Raw genomic sequence first — 17,991 nt, forward strand, 5'->3', positions numbered from 1 at the left:
ATTTGTGTGACAACTCGGGAAGCAAATTAAATACAAATTTGTCCACAAATAATCGCTGACCACCCTCTGTAGCCATATCTTGACCACTGTGATCAATAAATGTCTCCTCGAAACGAGTGAAGAAATCAGAGACACTCTCGTCTTTCTTCTGTTTGCATGCTGCTAATTTATCCCAGTTAACTCTCAATGCAGGCATCATCGTTTTCATTAATGTAATAATCCTACCAGGGAGTTCTGAAATCAAAGTGTCAGGCTTTGCACCACCCACTTGGTCTCTATCTGTGGCAGTTATAATATCCCAATTAGCACCTAATTCCTGTGCGTGATTCTCCTAACCAATCTTAGCCCATATTGTCTGTGGGACTACATTTCCCATTAACATATCAATATCAGCTAGATTCATGATGCAAGCATCAACTGTCTGTGATAATTCTTTATAATAACCTGCAGGGTATTTACGAGGATCCGGTAGAGTATGCTTAAGACAGATCTCTTCCATGGAACATGTACCCATATACGTTGAAAATGAGCAGGGATAACTGGATTATTACCTACTGCTGCAACTTCCTCCTTCCATACTGGAGGAACCTCTCTCATGGGATAGTTTTTCAGTGTCAGTCTAACCGACGGATCACAATCAAGGAAAGCCTGAGAGGACAATAAGGATCTATAAGAAATAAGTGTCCTTACAGCTTTCTCAACCTTAGAACCCACAACAAGTCCTTTATCAAAATCAGCCTGAACATCTAACAGATCTTGTGGGATCGGACTCGAATTCACATCTTCCCATTCTTTAATGAGAGTATCGCCCATTACATTAAAAACATATCTTTGCGTAGGCGCATTCCATTGTGAGAAAGTAGGCATAATGTCAGGTACATTCTACTGAGGACCTTTCTTGATCCATTTATGTGCGAGAGAGTCCAACCTTTCTCGTTCTTCAAAATCTGGGAACTGACTGCGAGATTGTCTTCGAGCAAAAGCCGGAGACACATTTAAAGCTTCAAAGAAAGGAGATAAAATACCAGTGACAGTATCTGTGAGACGCTTACGCACAGACGGAGAATTAGACATAAGAATAGGGGACAAGGTATTAGGCGAACAAGTGGAAGGAGAACCGATAATTGTAGGAGGAGCGGAAGGCAAAGGAGATCGAAGATCAGGAGATGAGGGCAAAGAAGTTGAAGTTAAAGGCAAAACTGGCAGAGGCGGTGATACTAGAGGAAGCAAATGTGGAAGAGCCGGAACAGGCAGAGGTACCACTGGCAGCTGGGGTGCATTAGTACCTTGTACATAGGGCGGAGGCAACCTCAATAAATGGGATATTAGGGGATCTTCTTCTAAATCTTTCTTGTTATCGGAAGGGGAAACAGGCAACACCGGATAGCATTTATCTATCGCCATGCGATGCTGTCTTTCTGAAATTTCCATCGCATTATTAATTTCATCATCTTTGAATTGTTGGGCAGCCTGTATAATTGTCATACCCTGTGCTTTCCTATCTCGTTTTGCTTGCTTAATTTCTCTCTGTTTGGCTTCCTTACGCCAAAGGCGGAAAGAGTCAAACATTGCCGGCATGGCTTTTCTTTTTAATAGAACTGCTTCCAAATTATCTAGCACATCAGAATCGAAACTTCCATTTTCTGGCCATTTTAAAACACCATCTTTCTTCTTGTATCGGGTCCATGCCTCGTTAAAGGCAATGGGGCCAACACCATGTTTTGAATAGAGCTCATAGGTGGGAGTTCCAACCTAAGGAATCGGACAAGAGTCCTCAAGCCGGGAATCCCTATTGCATCCAAAGCAACAAAGTTTTCCAAACTTAGTCAGACCAGGCATCTCGTGATTTCACCAGACTGTTCACAAACTTCAAGGGGGTAAAACTCAGTTTACGCAGCACAAATGCACTTACTCTCGGCTTCGGCTATTGCAATAGTCGAATCTAAGGACCAGAGATACCAAGAAACAAAGGACAATAATTGTGGGCGCGACCCACGAAAATACTTAACTAAGGACTTCTTCTTACACCAACAGAGGCCCGTCTATCGTCTCGCCTTACCATACATCATCAAAGGAAGGGCGGCAGTCAGGGCAGCAGTCGTTAGTAGCCGTCAGGAAGGAGTAACCGCGCTGCAAAAGACCTTCGGACCACTTTCGACATACAGGGGTCGCTTGATGTGGCTCGCGATTCCTCCAGAATTTTCTTGCGGGGTTCCTCACGACCTTCGGGCAGAACCGGTACCACTAAAGCCGCCCCACGTTGGGCGCCAGTTGAACAACCATAACCTTTTGGACCTGGCGGCGCAGGGTACGCCTTAATCTCCTGGGTTCTCCTGCTTAGCTACACAGAGACACGGGGACACTCTGTCGGCGTAAGAGATCCGATTTATTAGCTGCAGCTAGTACAGTTGTCCCAGAAGTACACGAGGTAGGTTCTCAGGAGACTGCCACTTCACTCTGTGGCGCACAATCTTTTATAGCATATATGAAAAATATACATTAACCAAATACACACCCAGAATACATAAGAAAGAGCCAATAAGGAAAGTTGGAAAACAGGACAGAACCAATAGGAAAGGTTTAAAAACAAGGTATCAGATGACTCGAAGAAGCCTTTCCTTCAACTGTGTTTGTCACCCCTCCTTCAAACTAATTCATTAACAGATCCACAACTAACTTGCAGGTGGCGAGATATGTTTGTGTGTATTGGAGGACAGTTGTGAAACGAGAGAATGCTAGCAGAGGACAGCGAAGGCCAGACGATAAGATAAAGTCAGAGGAGAATAGTGTGAACCAACAGATAGTTGAGACGGGGATTAGAAAAACCAGACAGGGATTAGTGTACTCGGCCAAACCTAACACCAGCTTTGCAAATAGAGGCAGAAGGGTTATTCCAACACGAAGCTGCAGAAAAAGCAGAAAAATACTTCGACCGTCGTGCTGCCTGAGTGAGGGCAACACAAGATGGCGGCGGAGCACAAAATGGCGGGTCGATACGATCACAATCAAATATCGAAGTTCCTCACTTCTGAAATCCTAGAATTCGGTTACCTGAATCTTCCCCCTGACTGTATGAACGTCATCAAAGAAGCTAGGTGACCCACCACTAGAGCGTGCTCCGCCGCCAAGTGTAAGCGTTTTGTTGTCTATTGTCACAACAATACCATCAATCCTCTAGATGTGTCCATTTAACACATCATAGGCTATTTACTACACCTACAAATATGCACTCTAGCCTATACGTCTATTAGACTGCACCTCACAGCCATAGCAGCTTATCTGCAAAACAGGCAACATCTATCACTTTTTAGAGTACCTGCCATTAAAGCCTTCATGGAAGGCCTTAAAAGAATAATTCCCCCAGACTGCCACCCTCACCTGTGTGGAACCTAAATATCGTTCTCACCAGACTAATGGGGCCTCCCTTCGAACCTCTGCACAAATGTGAACTTCAATTCCTAAAATGGAAAAACGCCTTTCTTGTAGCCATCACTTCCCTCAGAAGGGTCAGTGAGATACAAGCATTTACCATTCAAGAACCTTTTCTCCAAATGCACCATAACCAGGTTGTTCTCCGTACCAACCCAAAATTCCTCCCTAAAGTCATTTTTCCCTTTCACCTAAACCAAGCGGTAGAACTACCAGTATTCTTCTCGCAACCACAGACCGTTGCAGAGAGAGCTCTTCACACACTAGATGTCAAAAGAGCCTTACTCTACTACATACAGGGAACACAACCTTTCCGTAAGACCAAACAACTGTTTGTCTCTTTCTCTCCACCACACAAGGGCAACCCCATCTCCAAGTCGGGAATAGCTAGGTGGATTGTCAAATGCATTCAGATTTGCTACCACAAAGCAAAACAAACGCTATCCGTTCCCCCTAAAGCCCACTCTACACGTAAAATAGGGGCTTCAATGGCATTTTAGGGAACATCCCATTAGATGATATCTGCAGAGCAGCTACATGGTCAACACCGCACACTATTGTGCAGATGTGCAAACTAAGCAACAGGCTAGTGTGGGCCAGGCTGTACTCAAAGCATTATTTCAAACCACTGCAACAGATACGGGCGGTCGCTGCTAAGGGTGGGTACTGCTATATAATAATCTATGCACAAGTGTGTAATCTGCAGCTCATATGCCTCGAACGGAATATGCTACTTACCAGTATGCATCTGTTTTTAGCATGTAGAGCTGCAGATCTACACACGCCCACCCACCTCCCCTGCTACCTTCATCGGTTCCAGTTTATCTTATTTAGATACAACACACATGGGCATCTTTCCTGTTATTACTACGCTCCATCTTTCCCTGTTGGCGAAAAACAATCTGAGGATGGAGCCGAAGCCCATGCGCAATACGATCCAAAGGAGGAGTCACCGACCTCGTGACTTCCAAAGATTTTACAAGAGGAAAAACAACTGCAAACATCCGGGCCCAACACCAGATGGCGATCTATGCACAAGTGTGTAGATCTGCAGCTCTACATGCCAAGAACAGATGCATACTGGTAAGTAGAATATTCTATATATAATATTGTTACCCTGTAACCATCTTTTCATAATGTGTAGTGCTGTAGTACACATGCTTGCATACTCCTGCCAGCTAGTGTTGGACCTCGATTTTTTTACTTATGTTTCTTCAAGGAAGGCTGAGTCACAAGACCTGATGTGATGGTCCACAGTGCACCAGCACACTTTTTCCATCTGAGACAGTTTTATTCTGCTATCAGGCTCTGATGTTTAGGAACACTTCTCTGGGATTGATGTGCTAAATTGCACTGCTTCTTCCTCTTCTGTTCCAGTGGCTTATCCTTCGAACCCTGCAACATAAACAGTACAGTTGTCCCCACTAAAACATCTGCCCATTATGCTGGGACTGCAGACCTAACTGCCACTGATCAGTAAATTTCGATGGACTGTGGCCTTGAGCCACCATCCTCCACTAGTCTTGAGTCTTTGCTGACGCCTCTTGGAGAATGCACCTGGGACACTGGTATGGAATGTACACCTTACCAGTTATGTCCTAGTTGTAACATCAAGTACTTCTTGAGTGACCTCCACAAGGTGTGCCACCTCTGCTTCTCCCCAGACCACATAGAATCTTCCTGTGAAATGTGCTTCCCTCGCCTCCTTCTGGGGAAAAAACATAGGGTACCGGGGAGAAAGAAGGTGGCCCATCACAGAATGGAAAGGCAAGCCTCGTTGGAGATGGCCAACATTTTTATAGTAAAAAATGTGCCAGGTGCCAAAGAAGAAGAAGCCGCTTCCTCCAGCATTGCGGCTCGTCTCGCCAGAGTCCAGAGACTATCTTCTCTGAGGGCTTCCAGATCATAGAAGAGGTACAGTTTCTTGACTTATTGGCATAACACATGCAGGCTCTGAAGCCGAAGATGAGGTCGACCATACTTGCCTCTCTGGCGAGCAAGGTCCGCCTCAAACCCTGAAACAACCATCAACAGTGACAGAGCACCTCTATTGTTTCAGTTGAGCGTTGAGCCAGAAACTGCACAAACTTCGTGTTTGGGTCCCTCGACCAGGAGTCCCCGGTTTTGGGAGGGTGGGTAGATGCCTTTGAAGACTCCATCCTAGGGCATTGAACTGAACCACGCTTCAACTACGCCTTGGCCCAGGCCCACAAAGCCAGATTCCTTAATCTTACACAAAGGGTGAAGGGTTCCACTCACTGGGTAGGTCACACTCTAGATTTACTGTTCACGAAAAACTCAAACCTTCTTACCGCTACCCCCTTACTGCTCCCGTGGTGTGACCATTTCCTGATCCCCTTTAGCTTAAACTCCATCCCTCCCCAAACCTGCCCCCGCCCCTTCCTGGTTGCATAGCAGAAATTGGTGCAAGGTCACCTGTTCCACCCTGGCCTGTGCCCTAGGCAGCTCCTTGCCACGGGTTAGCGGGGACCTCGATCATGATGTCACCGGCTTCAACGACTGGCTCTCCTCTGCACTTGACAAAGTTGCCCCTATCCAACCATTAGTCTCCTCCAGACTTATCCATCCACCCCATGGTTCACTCCCGCACTACGCGCCACAAAAAGCCAGTGCAAAAAACTGGAGCGAAGTTGGAGACTCACTTATAGTATGGAGGCTAAAGCCACCTATAGGGCCGCTATAAAGGACTTCCACAGACTAAAGCGCGCTGAAATGAAAGACTACTATGCTAAGAAGATTAACTCTGCCAGCAACTCATCTAAATCCCTTTTTTAAAATCTTAAAAGGTTTTGTTAAGCCTAACGCCCTGTCCAGTAGGACTCCCCCCCCCCCCCCCCCCCCCCCCCCCGCCCACTCAGGAACTCTGCGACGGCCTTTCTGACTTTTTGTACGATAAAATTGTTTACATCTACTCTATTTTCGACCCCTCCTTGCAACTACTGAAACTTAGCACGGGAACTACCAATGCCCGCTATTTCACCTCCTTTGCCCCGATCTCAAACGAAGCTGCTCTTCAAAAATGGCTCTCCTGTAAATCTGGTTCGCCGATGGACCTCTGCTCGGCTTCGCTCTTTAGCTTAGTTGCCCCCCTTATTATTTCTCCGCTGATTACCATTTGGAACACCTTACTACAGCTTTCCCTGTGCCTGGAAACAGGCCATGCTAATAGCTATTTTTAAAAAACCTGATGCCGACCCTTCGGTTTTTAAAAACTTATCGCCCCATCTCCCTACTACCAAAACCGGTGAAGGTTCTCGAAAAAATAGTCCAGGAGCATCTCGCCACCTACCTTGAAGCCAACCACCTCCTTCACGACTCTCAGTCTGGCTTCAGACCCGGCTTTAGCATGGAGACCGCACTGTCGGAGGTATCGGAAAATATCCGCGAATGCGTAGACATAGGCGAGGCAACTATGCTTGTGCTCCTCGACTTGTCTGCGGCATTCGATGCGGTCTCCCATGACATCTTGGTAGAGAGACTACTCAGCCTCTGGATCCAGGGCCCCCCTCTATCCTGGTTCAGATCATTCTTAACTAACCACTCTCAACAAGTCTCCCTAAAGCCTTTTGTCTCCAGTGAAAAGCCGCTGAACTGCGGTGTCCCACAGGGCTCCGCACTTAGCCCTCTAGTTTTTAACGTTTACCTATCCCCCTAGCTAAAGTAGTTAAGCTTGCGGTCTGTGTGATCTCCTACGCTGACAACACCCAATTAGTGTTCTCATTCAGGGTCCACTCCGAAGCAACCTTCTCTAATTTTCGACGTTGCCTGCGCAACATCTCTTCCTGGATGGCCCTCAACACCCGCAAGCTTAATTCAGATAAAACGGAGGTGATATTCTTTAACCAACCTATCCCTCCCCCTCCTTCCCTTTGGTGGCCTTTAGAACTGTCCCCACCTCCTGAACCTGTGTCATCGGCTAGGAACCTAGGTTTCAGATTCAACTGCGAACTTTCATGTAAAAATCAAATTGACCAAGTATCTGCAGCCTGTTTTGGTAAACTCCACATGATCCGAAAAATATTCCCCTTCCTCCCTCAGGACTCACGCCGGACCGTTATTCACGCACTTATCACCTCCCATTTAGACTACGCCAATAGTCTGTACGTAGGGGCTCCTGCTTACCTGATCAGACGTTTACATACAGTTTAAAATGCGGCAGCTAGGCTGATATACAATATCCCTTACCGCCACTCGATCTCCCCCTACCTGAAGAAGCTACACTAGCTTCCAGTGGCTAAACGCATCCAATTTAAATCAATGGTCTTAGTCTTTAGAGCACTACGGAATACGGGCCCGGCCTATCTGAGAGCTTGACTCAGGCTTGCCCAATCTCACCGTGCTCTTAGATCCAACCACCTGCGCCTCCTCATCCCCCCGCTTTTGACGCGCTAGAAGGGGTGGCAGAGCCTTTGTGGTGATTGCCGCCAAAACCTGGAATAGCCTACCCCTGGCATTGCGATTGGCTAATTCAGAATCCATCTTCCGCCGAGACCTTAAGACTTGGCTCTTCTCCAGTGACTAAAACCACTGAGTCTACTCCTTCCTTTGCCTGTCCAAGCGCCGGGACACTCCCGTTGGGGGTAGCTGCGCACTATATAAGCTCCTAAAATACATTCTTGAGCTGACATCAATAGTCCCAGTTGCAAAGCAGAAAAAGCTCTTGATTCACCCGGACATGGGCAAACTTCTTACCAAACCTCTGCCTCCAGGACGCATCAAGTTCCGAAACAAACGGCAGCTGACTTTCAAAGAGGAACCAGGACTGGTCCCTTTCAGACCACCTAGTCCTAAAAGGGTCTGATATTCGGGTGTGACCCTACACAATTACTGCCATTGTTACCCAGACTACCTCCACCACTACCCTTGCAATCTCCACCTAATCCACTGACTCAAAGCTGACCAGTCCTTACTACCCACTAGACTTTCAACCGAAGTTATGCACTACATTTACCACAATGCTTGAGGGCGAATTGTCTGCTGGTATGCCAGGCAGTGTGCTTTCTTCCACTTTCCCCCCACCCCCAGCTTGCCTGGCTTTCGGTATCAGGATTTAGGATTATAGCAGCATCGCTCGAAGATGTCTTTTTAGATGGACAACATCTGTTTGGTCCACAGTTCGACCAGATGCTTGAAAAAATAAGGATACGGATATCGCCAAATCCATGACTGACCTATAATACTACAGTACCAGATCTGCTTTTCGCAGGCAGGCACGGCGCACAACCGTCAGCCTCAAGCTGAAGACTGCCATTACCAAGAGCACCAACAATCCTTTCAGGACTCCCAGCAACCCAACACCTTCTAAAGAGGGGCCTATAGGGAAAATGGATGTGGGAAGGGCAGACTACGCTGGCAAATATTGACTCCCCATACCGTCCCCTTTGACCACATCACACCTGTTTGGGAAGACTGAGACACTTTCTCGCTAAATGGGAATCCATCACCTAAGACCATTTGGTCTCTCTCCATTGTGCGGGAATACTACCTCTATTCTACACAGATCGTCCCGAAATTCCTTCCCACTGCCAGGTACTGAGTTCAAACCACATTCACCTTCTGAATTAAAAGGTTCAGGGGCACCTAACAGAGGATGCCATTACGTTAGTGCCTGTTCACCCTCAAGCAACAGGCATGTCCTCCCAATAATTTTTGATCCATATAAAGGGATTGCTGCAGCCGATCCTCAACCTCAAACTGTTGAACTCTCTGAACACTCTGTCACCTTACAGGATGTTATTCCACTGCTGTGCCATGGCAATTTCTTATCTGTTCTGGATCTGAAAAATACATGCTTTCACACCCCGCTTAACCCACCACATCACCAGTACCTTTTGTTCATGGTCCAAGTAGATGTCCCTACCAGTTCTCAGGGCATTACCCTTTAGAATCATTAGGGCTTCAAGGGTGTTTACAAGGTGCCTAGCAGTAGTAGCAGCGCATCTGAGCAGAAAAGCTTACATGTCTTTCCATAGAAGATTGGTTGATTAAGAGCAGCAGCAAAAGACAATGCCTAGCACACACTCCAACAGCAGTGTCCCTATTGCACAGCCTAGGTTTCACCATCAGTGCAAAAAAAGTTACATCTTCAGCTGCAAAAGGTCCAGCCTTTCTTCGGCTCTGTTCTAAATACCATAACAAGCGAAGCACACTCCAACCTACAGAGGGTGATGGCTTTTCACTAGCTGCTGCCTCTTTTTCAGGCACACCGTCTCATCGCTGTTTGAACTGTGATGAAACTGTTGAGGATGATTGCTTCATGCATAGCAGTTGTACCACATGCAGAGGTACATATGGGGTGGAGTACTAATAAATACTTCCAACATGACAGCCATGTACAACATCCAGAGGTGTGGGCACCCACTCAATCAAGCATTTGTAGAGCGCACTACTCGCCCGTGAGGGTCTTAAGGCGCTAAGGGGGTGGGGGGGACTGCTACTGCTCGAACAGCCAGGTTTTGAGGAGTCTTCTAAAGGTCAGCAGGTCCTGGGTCTGTCGCAGGTGGATGGGAAGGGTGTTCCATGTCTTTGCGGCGAGGTGTGAGAAGGATCTGCCGCCGGTGGTCGTTCGGTGTATGTGTGGAATGGTGGCGAGGGCAAGTTCAGCAGAGCGCAGCTGGCGGTTGGGAGTGTAGATGGTGAGTCGTTTGTTGAGGTATGTGGGTCCGGCGTTGTGGAGTGCTTTGTGAGCATGGGTGAGGAGCTTGAAGGTGATCCTCTTGTTGATGAGGAGCCAGTGCAGGTCTCTCAGGTGGGCAGTGTTGTGGCTGTGGCGGGGTATGTCGAGGACGAGGTGTGCGGAGGCGTTCCGTATGCATTGGAGTCTTTTCTGGAGTTTGGCTGTGGTTCCCGCGTAGAGGGCTTTGCCGTAGTCCATCCTGCTGGTGACAAGGGCCTGGGTGACCGTCCTTCTGGTTCCTGTGGGGATCCATCTGTAGATCTTGCGAAGCATGCGGAGGGTGTTGAAGTAGGAGGAGGAGACGGCGTTGACTTGCTGGGTCATTGACCATGATGAGCCCAGGATGAACCCCAGGTTGCGTGCGTGGTCGGTGGGTGTCGGCGCAGCTCCCAGCATGGCCGACCACCAGGAGTCGTCCCAGGTGGAGGGGGTGGGGTTGAGGATTGTAAGAAAGTGGCTCTGTATGTACTGCACCAAAGTAAGGTTCAGTGTGTACAGAGTCAAACAGTCCCGAGGTTTGGCAGAGGTTAAAGTTAGATATAACCTTACTTTCTAAAGTGGTAGCTTGGTCGAGCAGTGAGGCAGTATCAGAGGACAGTGTAAAGCATTTGATGTACACACTCAGTCAGCAAATGGTCTCACACACTCAAGAACTGAACTCTAGGCCAATTGTTTTGTTTAAAAAATATACTCTTGTTTTATTTCTAGAACCAAGCAAGCGTGGTACAGGTAAGCATATAAATACTTTGCAGTAGTGATTGTCTTGTTTGAACACAGTTCAGAATTGCAGTATAACTGGTACTGGTTTTGATTACAGGTTTAAGAAAGCAGATTGCAACACATTGCAGGTATAGTACATTCAATTGAATGGGCTTTTTAAGTAAAAATGTAGTTAATTACTTCTTAGATTACTTTTCTACCCACAGGACTGGATCCTAGATTCAGCCCTGGGACATTTCCTGGAAACAGGTGAGTAAATGCGTTTTGGTTAAAGGCATGATTTTTAAGGAATATTATTGTATTTTAAAAGTTGACGCTTAAAAACTTTTTCACATGGAATCACCAATGTTATCCTATAGGAGCAAATTCACTTAGCAGGTAAGTTAGGTTATCGTTACTTTTTCTTACTCAGCGCTGGATCCTGGATTCAGCACTGGGACATTTCCTGAAAACAGTTGACAGAACTCGTTTTTGTTAATCAGGCAATTTTTAAGGAATATTTGTATGTTGCAAAAATCGACACTTAAAAAATGTCTGGTAAAAACCAGGCAATGTAATCCTATGGAGAAAAATCAAGTTTTTTTTGTTTTTTGGAAAGTTCTTTTTATTGGCATTTAGGAATATAAGCATACATATATCACATTCCGTGGAAATGAGTATGTTACATGAGTAGCGAAATAGACCATTATCAATATAGAAAGTACGTATGTGTCTTATTCCGTGTAGATGTGGTCTGAACTGTAGCAGATCTTTGCCCGTAAAGAAAACTGGGGAGGAGAACCAAACTGGGAAGTGCCATGAAGTTCTGAAGGACGGGGCCAAGGCTATGTCCCAAGTCTGCCATTGTCCATTCGACAGTATAGCTGCCTCCCACCTAGGGGGGGATGGGCGTGTGCACAATCCGGGATGAGGAACCGTTGGTGGAGAAAAATCAAGTTATCGTAAAATCAGTTGTAATGACTTTTTCTGGTCAGTGCTGGGCACCTAAGTCCAGTCCTGGGATCTCTCCTGAGAACAGGTGAGTAATTTTGTTTTCGTTAATCGGACGATTTTTAGGGAATATTTAAAAGTTTCAAAACTTGACAGAAGAATTTCCAAGTGAAAACCAGTCAATGTTACCCTATGGAGAAAATGTAAGTTATCGGCTTTCAGGTAAGTACTCGACTGGCAGAGTTAAGGTTCTGGGGCAAGACTTAGGGGTCTCCCAGGTTCAGGTTGGTACAGTCATTACACCCTCAGCGGCACAGGGGCAGCCGGGTGCAGAGTGAGTAGGCCCAATGTTAGCCTATGGCGGGTAGGGGGCCTTTGGTTGGTGGCTGCTAGCAGGCAGGCCACGCGGCTGTGGGAGCGGAGCTCCTGGTCACTTACACAGGGCAAGTGGGGAAGTAGAATAGAAGATGCTGCACTTCCAGGGGCCCTCGGGCGGCTGGGTGCAGGGTGCTTTTGAGCCGTCGGGCGCTCAATGGATTTCAATGGGAAAGCTGCGTGACGAACAAAGGCTGCAAGCTCGGGTACTGAGATTCTTCGTGTGCGACCGCCATTTCGAGAGGTAAGTTGGGAAGCTGTAGGTTAGGTAGGCACCCAGGAGCTGGGCACAGGGGGCTGCAGGGTGCCGGGTGCAGGGTTGTCTTTTGGCGTCTGGAAATCTTACCCTCTGCTGGTCGCGGTTGGGGGGGGTCCATGGAGTTGAGGCTGCAGGCGTCCTCAGGAGCGTCGAGGAGGGTCCTTGGGTGCAGGATTCTTGGACACAGTCACCGGGGGGACGTCCGCGTGGTCTTTGTTCACTCAGGCCAGGCTTAGCGGGTGCAGAGTGTGCCGGATTCGTGTTCCTGGCTGGCACCAGGGGTTGTTGCTGTTTGAGCAGAACCACTGTTCGTGGGAGTCCCAGTCTTAAGATGAGCGAGGCAGTCAGGTCCTCCGGGGTGTTTTTGGGGTTGCTGAACACTTGAGACACCGGAGTTTAGCAGGAGCACGTTCGAGGGTCGACAGGCCGGTAGGGCTGGGGCCAAGTCAGTTGGTGTTGTCCTCTTGTTAGCAGCTGCACGGCAGGTCTTCTTTCTTCTTGGTAGTTTCGCAATCGGGATCTGAGGAAGGAAGGTTCAGGGTGCCCCTAAATACTAAGTTTAGGGGCGTTACAGTTAGGGAAAGGTAGGGACCAATGGGGCCCTTTCCTGGGGTGAGTACACCCCGTATCCTGCCACTTTCCAGTGTCCAGTGGGAGGGGGGCATGAGCCTAGTCCTGATTGGGGAGGGCTTCCCATCCTCAAGATGGCGAGAGCCCGAATTTGTGCTTCACCTCGCCTCCCCCACCTGAGGGGTGGGGTTGGCAGAGGCCGGCACACCCCCTTTCCTCACTTGGGTTTTCCCGCCAGAGTGGGGTCAGAACTGGTGGGGAACAGTTGCTGAGTACAGCAAGTGGTCTGGGGAGGCTCACAGAGGCGGCATGCCTTTGAAGCTTCCCCTGCCCATCCTGGGGGAGGAGGCCTAGCACCTCGCCCCAGAATGTGCATTGTTGCAGGCCCACAAGAGCGGATGGCTCTCTACCCAGGGGGGCAGCAACATGTCTGCTGGGTGGCAGCCTAGGCAGCCTCTCAGTCAGGACGTGGGTTGTGGGTTAGTTTCAGGGGGCAACTCTAAGGTGCATTTTACATTAAATCCCACACTGGCATCAGTGTGGGTTTAATGTGCTGAGAAGTTTGATACCAAACTTCTCAGTCTTCAGTGTAGCCATCATGGTGCCGTGGAGTTCGTGATGATGACCTCCCAGCACCATATACTCTTAATGGCAGCACTGCACTTAAAGGTGCCCAGGAATGGACCTGGGTACTGTAGGGGTACAGGGCTCATGCACCTGTACCCACACCACTGGCATAGGGCACCCAGCTAGAGGGGTGACTGAGGTATGCCAGGGCAGTGTGTTGTGGGCATGGCACACAGGGATGTGTGCCATTTCGACTCTTTGTTTTGTTCTATACCAAGACACTCAGCCTGCAAAGGCAGTGTGTGTGTGTGTCAGGGTAGAGGACCTCTAAGGGTGGCACAATAAGTGATGCAGCCCTTAGGGGCCTTCTTTGGTCACAGTGCCCTGGGTACCATTTACCAGGGGCTGACATGTGGCCAGAGATGCCAATTGGGTTTTATTTTGGGGAAAGAACACAGGCCCTGGGGTCCTGATTGGCAGGGCCCCAGAGCACATCAAGTCAAAGAGCATCAGTAGTCTGGCAACAAAAGAAAAAAAGGGGATTACTGCAACAGAAACCCAGTTTCTCACAAGGATGAGGACCTCCGTCTTGTCCGAGTTCAGCTTGAGGCGACTGTTCCTCATCCATTCGGCGATGGCCTTCATTCCTTCATGGGAGCAGGTTTTGGCGATGGCGGGGTCCTTGGTGAGGGAGAGGATCAGCTGGGTGTTGTCGGCATATGAGACGATATTGAGGTTGTGCGATCGGACGATGTTGGCGAGCGGTGCCTTGTAGACGTTGAAAAGGGTCGGGCTGAGGGATGATCCTTGGGGTACGCCGCAGGTGATGTTGGTGGCTTCAGATCGGAATGGAGGAAGGCGAACTCTCTAGGTTCTGTCGGTGAGGAAGGAGGTGATCCAGTCCAGGGCTTTGTCACGGATTCCTGCATTGTGGAAGCGTGTGCGTAGGGTGTGGTGGCAGACGGTGTCGAAGGCGGCTTCGAGGTCTAGGAGGATGAGAGCCACTGTTTCGCCGTGGTCCAGCAGAGTCCTGATGTCGCCAATGAGGGCGGTTTCGGTGCTGTGGTTGCTGCGGAATCCGGATTGGGATGGGTCCAGGGTGTTGTTCTCTTCGAGGAAGCGTATCAGTTTTCTGTTGACGATCTTCTCGATGACTTTCGCCGGGAATGGGAGCAGGGAGATGGGCCGGAATTTCTTGAGGTCCTTTGGATGTGCCTTGGGTTTCTTGAGTAGGGCGTTGATCTCTGAGTGTTTTCAGCTCTCCGGGAATGTGGCGGTGTCGAAGGAGCTGTTGAAGATCTTCCGGAGTTGGGGTGCGATGATGGAGCTTGCTTTGTTGAAGATGTGGTGAGGGGAGGGGTCTGACGGTGAGCTTGAGTGGATGGTGTTCATGGTTTTGATGGTTTCTTCGTCGTTGACGTGGTTCTAGGAGAGCAGGGGGCCGGTGGATCTGGGCTGTCGGCGGTTGTCAGGGGGGGGGGGGAGGGGTGTCTGGGAGTTGAAGCTGTCGTGGATGTCTCTGATCTTGCGGTGGAAGAAGGTGGCAAGAGAGTCGCACAGGTCTTGTGACGGCAGGATGTCGTTAGTGCTGGAGCTGGGATTGGCGAGTTCCTTCACGATGTTGAAGAGCTCTTTGCTGTTGTGTGCGTTGTTTTCGATATGTTAATTGAAGGAGGTCCTTTTGGCGGTTTGAATGAGTTGGTGGTGCCTGCGACTGGCGTTCTTGAGGGCCGTGTGGTTGTTCGGTGTCTGTTCGTGGCGCCACTTCTTCTCGAGCTTTTGCACTGGCTCAGGAGATTTAGCATTAGTAACCCACAACAACTTTTATCTGTTGTTGAAGCAACTGCTGGGAGTAGAGAATGACTTTACAGACCTGCTCAGCAGGATGTGTCAACAAGCCCATGAGTCGGAACTTTGCGCACAAGCCATTCGCAAGTACTTTCCGCCTTGGGGGACTCTTCAAGACAACCTTGGTATTTAGTGCTCCTAGAAAAAGTAAGTTAGTTCCCAGGAGAAGCTCTTGCTGAGGCCCCACATTCTTACTCCGCATCAGGGTCCGCTTAGACACCAAGATCCTAAACTCCTGAACCTCTGGATCTGATAGCTGAGTTCCTTGAGCTCTGCTACCTCAGTCTGTCAGAATGCATGCCTATACTGTGTGAGCCTTGTCAATATTCCCGCCGGTTACATGGCTTAATGGAAAAAATTCATTAGTTATTGCATCTTTAAATAGATCCCTTTACCTCCTATATCTGTGCAAGACATGCCTTGCGCATAGTATACGTCTATACTTTTACCCTTGACCGCAGTTTCAGCTTACCTCCAAAACACTTATACTTTTTTCAGGTCCCAGTCATTATGGCCTTCATGGAGGGCCTAAAAAGGCAAATACCTACAAAAGTGCCCCCAGAACCTGTGTGGAACCTCATTGTGGTACTCGCGCAACTCATGGCCCTCCCTTTGATTCCCTTTACTCGTGATCAACGGTTTTTGGCTTTGAAGGATGTGAAGGAAAGACACCTTCCGACGCATTAGTGAGACTCAAGCTCTTACACTAAAGAAACCATTCATCCAGGTGCACACAGATAGGTCAGTCCTTCGTACCAATTTCATGTTTCTGCCCAAGGTTGTTTTTCCTTTTCACATGTAACAGACCGTTGAGCTGCCCGTCTTTATTCGTAACTAGAGTCAGTAGCGGAAAGGACACTTAGCCTTTCCAACACCCCTCAGGAGCCTTGCCATTTCTAAATTGGCATTGCGAGGTGGGTAGTTAAGAGCATACAGACTGGTTATGCCATGGCAAACGCACTCACCCTGTGCCACTAAAGTCCTCGGTACACACATACGTGTGCCTCCCTAGCCTTTCTAGGTAATGTCCTTGTAACATTTATGTGCAGGACGTCTACGCAACCAAACCTTCACCAAACATTACTGTCTAGATATTCTAACGCATTAGCAGGCTTTAGTTGTCCTTAGAACACTTTTTCCACATCTGTTTGCTAGCCACTGCGTTATAGTCTGTGCAGAGCTTGTGTATGTACAGTCACGCATGCTACAAACAGAAAATTATGTTTTCCCTTTAACCACCTGTTCATAGTGTGTAGTGCTGATCTGACGTGGAGCCAGTGTGGACTAAGGGTGGAGTCACAACAGGTCTTGTGACTCAGACTTCATCAAAGAAAAACAATGTTGCAGAAATATAGAGCCAAAATTAGATGTAAGTAACCAATTCTTTTAGGTAATATTTTTGTTTGGCATAATAGTTTCTGCTTCATGGTGAGTGTTGTAATGACAAAGCACCATAGATGAAGACCAGAAAGAAATATGAGATTTGAAACTGTGAAGATCTTTTTGACTGATTTGGTTTCCCATTTCTAATTGTTCTATTTTATCACTTGTATTTTTAGGTGTAAAAAAATGGTTCCTGCGTCAAAGAGATTTAGTATACATCGATCTTCTAATGTTCTTACTTTATCTTTGAAGAGGTTTGCAAATTTCAGCGGTGGGAAGATTACAAAGGTATTGAGCTGCAAAAGTGCATATGTGATTGTTAATATTTAGATTTTTTGATTATATCATGGATATATTTAAAGTATTTTCATAAAATGTGTTCAGCTGTTCTGAGAAAATTGTAAATTTGGAAGGGGGGGTTGAACTGGATGAATCCTATTTAGTATTTCTCCAGTATTGTTTCTTTCATAGATTCACATGCTTGAATCCTACCCATCGTCATGGTGGGAGTCCTGCTGTAATCGTAATAAAAGCAGTGCTATTACTTAAACATTATGAATCACATAGAGAACAATAGACATTGCTAGCCACTTCACATTATTTTAAAACATCCAGACTTCAACCAATCAAGTAGAGACCCTGATGTACTCATTCCCTGCAGAGCCATCATGCCACACATTTCTTACCACACGTCGTGTGTTAAGGAGTCTCCCTGAGTTCTAATCAGTCACAGTGTTATTCTTTTCAAACTGATCTTTCACCTTCAAACAACATCTAAGGTACAGTCTTTGGTATTGTTTCCTGGTTACCAGTATGTCAGAGGCTAAAAGAGAATCTGTTCAGGCCTTGTAAATCCTGTGGGAAACCAAGGTAATTTTCAGAAGATACCCCACAAGAAATGCCTTTATTGCCTGTACCCTCACCATAAACCAAAGAAGTGCAAACATTGTTGACCTTCTCAGCCAAAACCCTAAACGACTGTGAGCTCAGGCTCCTTCTTTGCCTTCAGAAGAAGGCAGCTCACTCTGAGGGTGATCTAAAGGGTCATTCATCATCAAAGAAGTGCAAAAATGAAGGCTTATCCTCATCTGATAACTCCAAGAGGGTGTAGTCTCATAGCGGGGTTACCAGTTCTGAGAGAGCTGGGAGTAAGGAATTTGCTGAGCCTACTAACTGAGAGAAAGGCTCCTTCTTCCCTCTCATCGGTTGGTGA

The 17,991-nt window shown here is 47.7% G+C and overlaps 1 protein-coding gene across 2 annotated transcripts in view; it reads left to right on the forward strand.

The window, feature by feature from the left end:
* USP42 (ubiquitin specific peptidase 42) overlaps positions 1-17,991 on the forward strand; it is a 521,578-nt gene that overhangs the window by 272,389 nt on the left and 231,198 nt on the right. For both annotated transcript variants that reach the window (XM_085629020.1, XM_085629022.1), the window contains exon 9: positions 16,955-17,066. In XM_085629020.1, coding sequence (XP_085485146.1) covers positions 16,955-17,066 — 112 coding nt within the window. The remainder of the gene's footprint in view (positions 1-16,954; positions 17,067-17,991) is intronic.

Source organism: Triturus cristatus, chromosome 10 (genome assembly GCF_964204655.1).
Source record: "Triturus cristatus chromosome 10, aTriCri1.1, whole genome shotgun sequence".
Taxonomy (NCBI): Eukaryota; Metazoa; Chordata; class Amphibia; order Caudata; family Salamandridae; genus Triturus; species Triturus cristatus.